This window comes from Antechinus flavipes, chromosome 2 (genome assembly GCF_016432865.1).
Source record: "Antechinus flavipes isolate AdamAnt ecotype Samford, QLD, Australia chromosome 2, AdamAnt_v2, whole genome shotgun sequence".
NCBI lineage: Eukaryota > Metazoa > Chordata > Mammalia > Dasyuromorphia > Dasyuridae > Antechinus > Antechinus flavipes.
This window is the reverse complement of record NC_067399.1, coordinates 512958264-512966616: the sequence shown is the minus strand read 5'-3', so window position 1 is coordinate 512966616 and position 8353 is coordinate 512958264. Positions and strand designations below refer to the sequence as shown.

General features: G+C 36.6%; 1 protein-coding gene across 1 annotated transcript; it reads right to left on the bottom strand.

Annotated features, from left to right (window-relative positions):
- Nucleotides 1-1836: 1836 nt before the first annotated feature.
- On the bottom strand, nt 1837-3274 carry LOC127546860 (uncharacterized). Its single transcript, XM_051973781.1, has 3 exons — nt 3193-3274; nt 2546-2899; nt 1837-2388 (listed from the first exon to the last, which is right to left on the bottom strand). Exons 1-3 carry the CDS (start codon nt 3272-3274, stop codon nt 2024-2026), a joined length of 801 nt encoding a protein of 266 aa, XP_051829741.1. The 3' UTR covers nt 1837-2023.
- Nucleotides 3275-8353: the final 5079 nt, after the last annotated feature.

The following is an 8353-nucleotide window of genomic DNA, read 5'->3' as shown; positions in this document are numbered from 1 at the left end:
TACCTCATTCTTATCAAAGAAAACTAATATGAACAAGGCTTGGATGACTTCCTAAGTATGACAGTAAGTTTATTTAGATTGCCTAAGGAAATTTAGTCACTCCCCATGGGACCTTCATAAAATATTGAACCAATTCAGGTTGCCAGTGGAGAGGAGAAAAAATTCTAGCTATATTCTTGAGAAGAAATCAGCCTGCGGGAGGAAGGGAGAGAGGACTTGGTCTTTTCATCCCTCTCTTGATATCTTTTTGAGGTCTAGAGGATTTTGGACTTTCCAACTTCCCATCTATCTTAAAGGAATCTCTGGAGGACTGGAGACAACCTTTATTAAAAGGCAAAAACAGACTGATTGGGCTGTGGAAAGCAGAATCAAGGCTCTACAGAGAGTTCAGAAGAAAACCTATACTATACTTAGGGGAGAAATCTTGCCACATATGTTTGAGCCATCTCCTCCCATGAGTAGACTATTGGAGAGACATTTTATACCAAAATTTTTATTATACCATTTTAATAAATATCTTTTTCTGATACTAATTAAGTCAGAATAATTAATGGGTTTCAACTGATAATCATGGCTGCAAGTACACTGATGAAAGCTCATTAGCTATAACATTGGAGAGATCACCCTAAATGCCCAGGGCTCCCCCCTGCACTCTCGGGACACATGTAGTATTCATACTCTGAGCCACCTGCTGCTTAATGAGGGAGAAAGTGGGCTAGTAGCTCCAGAGCATGTGCTGTACTTGCTTCCCAGAAATTTTAGTGTAAAAGTTATGCTACTTACTACCTTTACTCCTAAATCTATACTTTGTAATAGTTGAATTCATCTTGATTCTGAATTACTTCAAAAATAAAGAAAGGAAAAAAGAAAGACCTGGGGATACTCACTGTCTCTCTCCATGACTGATCTTGTGAATTTATTATACATCATATATAACTAGGGACATGATATTATGACTTTGAGCTGAGATTTGTAAAGTTTGTTTGTTTTTTTTTTTTTTTCCGAGCCTTGGAGCTCAATTTTCTATACCAATAGCTATCATCCATGCAACAAAGCTCATTAGGATTAAGAATAAGGGGGTCTCATAATATAGCAAATGGCCAATACCTCCTGCAGTCCTCTCTTCATTCTCTCCAAAATAAGCAAACAAGTTAAGACAACTCAGCAAGCATTTATTAAATGCCTAACATTTCCTAAAAACTATAAGAAGTGCTGAAGGCATTGTGTTATCAATGAACAACAAAAGTACTATTTCTCTGCAGCCTGAATTTCTCATCCAGCTTTTAACTCTCTGCTTTATACTTTTTGTTCTCTGGATCCTTTTTATTGCTAAAATGATTGATATTCCCACAATCTTTTGTTTACATACTTTGATAGTCATTGTATTAAAATTTTTGGTATTAGTATGAAAATAATTTTGATATGCAGACCCCCCTGAAAGTGTCTCAGGGACCCCCGAGCATCCCTGGATCATATTTTGAGAACAATTCCCTAAAGAATGTTTTCTATATGGGTGCAGTATACAGTATTTTCCCCACCCCCAATACTTTACATACTGATGTTTCTTGCATCTGTGAAATGGATCACCAGGAAATAGTGAGGGAATGGGAAATGCTTCCTTTACAACAAAAATATGGCAAACAGAGCCTAGTTCCAAATGACAGTGTAGTCTCTGACAGTAGAAAAAAACTGGTTCAATAGGAAGAGAACTAATATTGAATTTAGAAAATCTTGTTTCATGTCCTGACTCTCCTGTTTAATAGAAGTGTGACTTTAGGCACATCACTCAGCTCTCTAAACTTCAATTTCCTCATCTGTAAAATGGGGCTACTAGGACTGATAACATCTGCTTTCAAGAGACATGTGAAGGAAGATCTTTATAAACCTTAAAATGCCATATAAATAGGAGCTTATCCTGTGTAATAGCTACTAGTATTTATGAGGAAAGAAATCTGTGAAACGCTTCCTTGGTGCCACATAATCGTGTGTGTAGTAGGTGCTCAGTTTTATGGATTAAATTGAATTATGTGTCCCGTGGCAGGACTGTATTTGGAGCCTGGGCCACAGTGTTTGTGCACAGCCTGCAGGTGCCTGAGGAGCACTGTGTCTCTACCGCACAGAGATAGGTGGCTGAGTCTCCCCTCTGGGAGTCAGTGATGTGCAGAGAGCTGTGACGGTCCTTCGAGTTCATCTTGGAGCTGAATCTTCCTATCTGCTTCATCCCTGAAGCCATGAAAAACAGGGAGACGGGGCCTTCCCCAGGATTCTGTTTGAACCACTGCAAGTTATTCACAGCACTGGACCATTTGCATTGCAGCGAGACGTTGGCTCCTTCCGGGAGGATCAGGATCTCAGGACTCTGGTCCACCTTTATCTGCCCTCTTGCCCCTGGCCAGAAGGAGAACAGAGAAAGGTGGTGGTCACTGAAGAATCACTGTTATTCTTTCCAAACCAGTGACAACACTGGCTTGGGAAGGTGACAAAGACTTATCCCCTGATGTAAAATTCCCCACTATCTCCCCTTCTATAAGCATTCTCAACTCACAGAAAAGCTGCATCCATAGGAGCATCAGGGATGTTCTCAGCTGCCTCTTCATGATTCCTTCCCAGCTGCTAAGGACACTGGAGCACAAACGTGTGTTGCTTCTTTCGGGGAGCCCGTTGGCTCTATCAAATACAATCAGACCCAGAAGCTGAGAGGCTGTCTTCTCAGTTCTATGTTTGGAAGCTCTGCCCTCTATATCACAGCCCTCAGAAATGTCAGAGACCTTATCTTTCAATTTTTTTTTTTTATCTTTCCTTGAGAACACCTGCCTGATAGCTTGAGCCAAAGTCTCAAACCTATGACCTTGTTTGATTTTGGCCTTGCTCAGTGCCTCTCCTGTTCTGGTCATGGCACCTTATTAGATGAAATTTAGAAAGGGGGAAAAACTGCACAAGTTTTCTTTGTAGTAAATTTAATATTGGAATATCAGGAACTTCACCCATTTTGAACTATTAAAATATAGCATGTGGTTCTGTTGAGGTTTCAGTATATTCTCTGTTTTTCCAGAAACTGAATAATTTCATTCAAGGTGACACTTCCTCCTGGAAAGCAAGAACTCATTATAGAATGTTCATGTTTCTTCCATTATATTTTATTTTGTATCTGTATTCATGAGTTCATAGTTTTAAAGCCAGAAGGGTCCTTACCCATCATCCTGTCAAATTTCTTGATTTTGTAGTTGAGGAAACTGATGTCCGTGGACTTGTCAAAGGTCATACTACACTCCATCGTTTCCTCTTTCCATTAAAAAAAAGAAAAATATTCTATTTCATTTTCACTGACCCATAACTCTGTCCCAGGATGTATTTTAAAATATGGATAAGACCCACAAAAAAAGGACAAGTTGTGAGAAATAGAATGAAAGGGGAAGACACAGAGGAGGGAATGAATTGCTTATTGGCAGAGGAGCCAAAGGTTGCTTTTTGGGAGTGTATCAAGGGGAGAATATTCAACCTAAGGAGAGAAAGAAAATGCTGACATGGCTGAGAAAAGGCTTATTTTTAGACACCAGATGTGGGTTCCTTCTGAAGATTTAACAATTCTCAGGTATTTCCTTTCCACTCACTCTCCTTTCCCCTTAAAATAATTAATAGCATTCCATACCACTCTGCCTACATGTCGGAAGTCCTGTTTATTCTGGGAATTGCACACCAGATAATGATAATAACTGTAATTTATATAACACTTTAAAATTTACAAAGGGCTTTTACTTATATTATTTCATTCAATCCTCATAACAACCCTGTGAGGTTGCTGCTATTATCCCCATTTTGCTGATGGGGAAACTGAAGCTTAAAGAAGTGAAGTTATTTGAAAAGAAACTCAAAGTTTATAAGTATCTGGGGCAGGATTTGAACTTGAGTCCCAATTCAGTACACTGTGTCACTTAGCTATCTCAAATGACAATGAAATTTGACTGAGAAAGTTGGTAAGGAAAATTGAAAAACACTCCTAGTTGCTTCCTATGTGTGTGGAGTGATAACTAACAGTCCTTTATACTATGAAAAGAGGCCCCCAAGGGCTTTCATCCACAGGAGGCCACATATAGCCCCTGGCTATTGTTTGAGTAGTTACATTTATTTCTTCAGGACCCCATTCGGAGTTTTGTTGGCAAACATCCTGGAGAGGTTTGCCATTTCCTTCTCCAGCTCATTTTTATAGATTAGGAAACTGAGGCAAATAGGAGTAAGTGACTTGCCCAGGGTCACCCAGCTAGTGAGTGTCTGAGGCCAGATTTGAACTTAGGAAGATGTCTTCTTGATTCCAGGGCTGGCACCGTATCCACTATGCCATCTCTCTGCCCCACATCCTCTGGAGATGAATACAAGTTAAAATGTCAGGAAGGGAGGGATGGAAATGAGGGTAAGGCCCTCTTCTTCCCTGCCACAGCCTGCTACCCCCTTCTTCTCCAAAGAAGGGGATCAGTTTGCAAGTGCAATAGCCCCATCTTGTGACACAATGAATTAACTAGAGAGCCAATTCTCTCCTAAAGCAGCAGAAACCCTACCTCAGCTAAATTGAGGGGCATTTTTCTCATGCCTACCTGCAGGTACCTCAAATGTCTTAGCTCCTTGGACTGGCCAGGATCAAGGGATGAGTCTCTTGGATAGATGGGTGCCATTTGATGCCCATAAGCTGAGTCCTAGTAGAAAAAAAAAAAAGATCTCTAGTTTCATCTTCTCAACCAAGAACAACAGTCCCTTTGGGACATCAAGACTTTAATCATGTTGTTGTTTTTATTTTTTTTCTAATTCAGCAGTTGCATTTCTTTCCCTGTTATTCATATTCCTTTTTTATCTAAAGGTTTGTTATTATTATTATAAATGCTGTTATTGAAGATCTAGTTAAAAGAACCTAGGCAGGTTCAAATTATTTTGTTGATGATTAGTCATTTTTCTTGTCTGATTCTTCATGAATCCCTATGGTATTTTCTTGGCAAAGATACTCATTTGCAATTTCTTTTTCCAGCTCATTTTGTAGATGAGAAAACTGAGGTAAATAGGGTTAATGAGTTACCCAGGGTCATACAGCTAGTAAGTGATTGAAGACAGATTTGATCATAGGAAGATGAGTCTTCTTGACTCCAGACAAGACACTTTATCCACTGAATTACCTGCCCTAAGTCTAAATTACAGATGATTCTAAACAGTGTAGGGTTGCTAATATTGTAGAAGACAAAGATAAACTTCTAAATAACCCTAAAAATATGGAAAACATCCACAAAATAAGAATGACATTTACTACATGCAAGAATAAAATTTGGATATAAAGGTAAAATGAACAATCAAACATTTCAAAGAACCAGAGGCTCTTGGAGAAGACTCTGGGAAAACAAAAAAAAAAAAAATTTGTAGATCATAAGTTGAATATGAGGTAACAAAGTAGTACTGATAGTAAAAAAAAAAAAAAAAAAAAAAAAAAAAAGAAAGCTAGTATGACTAAGAATTATTACAGGGACTACTCTATAGATGTGTGTATGTGTGTGCATATGTGTGCATATGTGAGAGAATTATTTTAAAGACTGTCTTTCCATGTGTGTGTGCATGTGTGTGAGTATGTATACTCTGAAATAATCTTTTCAAGATATTGTGCAATAATAGACTTTTATTATAGCTACTGGTGTGTTGAAAATATTTTTTTAAAACTGGCTCTCCTAAAAAATGCATGATTCTATATTTAATCTGCATTATTAATATTTTCTTTATCATTTTCACATACTCTCAACTAAATTTATACACTCAACAAAATAATAATTTAAGCCCTGATTTTTAGCATTTCCCTTTTTATGTAGTACTAATGTTTATACTAAAAACTTTAGCAATTAATTCTTCAAAGCTAGTTCTAACTGACCCCTGCATATCGCTGACCCCAGCTGCTGTTCATTACAGAAATTCGAAAAGTAAGCTAAAAAAAAAAAAATAAAAACTTGCCCCTCACCCCCCCCCCAAAAAAAAAAAAAAACAAAACAATATAAGGAGTGATTGAAATAATGAAAGATCACCTTAGGTCATTTAGTATTGATGAGAGATAGCTGAGAGGTGCTATTACATAGTAAATAGTGCTGTCCTCAAAGTTAGGAAAATCTGAGCTCAAATCCATGCTCTGACATATACTGGTATTGTGACTCTAGGCAATTCACAATCTCTCAATGACCTTGAAAATTCTTAGCCTCTAAGATGCAGGTGCAAGGAGCTTTCTTATTCTAAAATTCCCTATAACAGTGAAATTTCATGTCCACTTTCTGTCTTAAGAGATAGTTAAGAGGTGATATTGCTTTCAAGATTATGAACAGGATGCTCTCAGAAAAAACCTGAAAAGTTCTTCATGAGTACATGCAAAGTGAAATGTACTATGTACAAAATAATAGAAATGTTGTTGGATAATCAGCTGTGAATTACTTTGCTATTTTCAATCATACAATGATCCAAGATTATTCTGAAGAACTTATGATGAAAAATGCCAGCTATATCCAGAGAAATAATGGATTGTGTCTGAATACAGATTGAAGTATACTTTTTTTTGCTTTATTTTTCCTGAGGATTTTTTTTTGGGGGATCCACGTTTTCTTTTACAACATGACTTTTATGTTTTACATAACTTCACATATGTCTTCTCAGTGAGGAATGGGGGGAAAGGGAGAATATCTGGAACTCAAAGTTTTAAAAACATGTTAAAAATGTAAAAAAAATGTTGTACATATAACTGGGAAAAATAAAACATTTTTTTTTAAAAAATGAAAAAAAGAGAGAAAGAAATATCCAGGAAAAAAAAGATATTGCTTTTAAGTATATGATGTATTGTTATAAAATAGATTAGAAATTGTTTTTTGAATTCAAGCCATTCTCCAATTAATAAATGGTCAAAGGATATGACCAGACAATTTTCAGATGGAGAAATTAAAACCATTTCTAATCATATGAAAAGATGCTCTAAATTACTATTGATCAGAGAAATGAGAATTAAGACAGCTCTGAGACACCACTGCACACCTCTGAGATTGGCTAAGATGACAGGAAATGATAATGACAAATGGTGGAAGGGATGTGGGAAAATTGGGACACTAATACATTGTTGGCAGAACTGTGAACATGTTGTTCTAGAGAACAATTTGGAACTATGCTCAAAGAGTTATCAAACTGTGCATATTGATCCATCAGTGTTTCTACTGACCCTATATCCCAAAGAGATCTTAAAGAAGAGAAAGGGTCCCACATGTGCAAAAATGTTTATGGCAGCCTCTTTTGTAGTGGCAAGAAACTGGAAACTGGATGCCCATCTGTTGAAGAATAGCTAAATAAGTTATGGCATATGAATGTTATGGAATATTATTGTTCTCTAAGAAACAATCAGGAGGATCATTTCAGAGATGCCTGGAAAGACCTACATGAACTGATGACAAGTGAAATAAACCGAACCAGGAGATCATTATATATGGCAACATCAATATTATATGAAGATCAAGTTTGATGGACATGACTCTTTCCAACAATGAGATAACCAATGCCAGTTCCAATGATCTTGTGATGAAGAGAGCCATTTACACCCAGATAGAAGATTGTGGGAACTGAGGGTGGATCACAATATAGCATTTTCATTCTTTTTGTTGTGGTTTGCTTGAATTTTATTTTATTTTCTTTCCTTTTTGATTTGATTTTTCTTGTACAACAAGAGAATTGTATAAACATGTTTATACACATTGGATTTAACATAAATTTTAACATTTATAACATATATTGGATTGCTTGCCATCTAGGGGAAGGGATGGGAGGAAGGAGGGGAAAACCTGAAACATTAGGCTATGCAAAGGTCAATATCAAATTATCCTTGCATATGTTTTGAAAATAAAAAGCTTGAAAGAAAAAAAAATAAAGAAATTGCTCTTTGGAGAATATTTTTTGACATCAATAAGAGAACATTGAAGCAGAAGAGAATATGTGACTTTAGGCAAATCACTGAGTTTCTTAAGGGAATTAGACTAGATTATTTCTTGGAATCTGAAAGCCTAGATTTTAGGAAGGAAGGAAATAAGCATTTATTAAGCAATTATTATGGCCCAAATACTATGCTAATGCTATTATGTTTTTTGTTATTTTATTTGACCTTCACAAAAACCTGGAGGGTAAGAACTATTATTATCCTTATTTTACATTTGAGTGAACTGAGACAGATAGAGATGTAAGTGACTTTCCCAGAGTCACACCGCTAGTTAATTTGAATTCATGTCCTTCTGACTCCAGGCCCAGTATCTTATCACTTTTCACTATGTTTCCTGGTACCATAGTTTTAGATAAATAGAAAGAACATGAT

Bases quoted from the DNA above. Each gene is read 5' to 3' on its own strand.
- LOC127546860 (XM_051973781.1), bottom strand. From the start codon at position 3,274: ATGGAGTGTAGTATGACCTTTGACAAGTCCACGGACATCAGTTTCCTC. The intron at 2,900-3,192 runs GTAAGGACCCTT...TCATCTAATAAG, and splicing joins GAAATTTGACAGGATGATGG to GTGCCATGACCAGAACAGGA. The intron at 2,389-2,545 runs GTGAGTTGAGAA...CCTTCTGGCCAG, and splicing joins CCTATGGATGCAGCTTTTCT to GGGCAAGAGGGCAGATAAAG.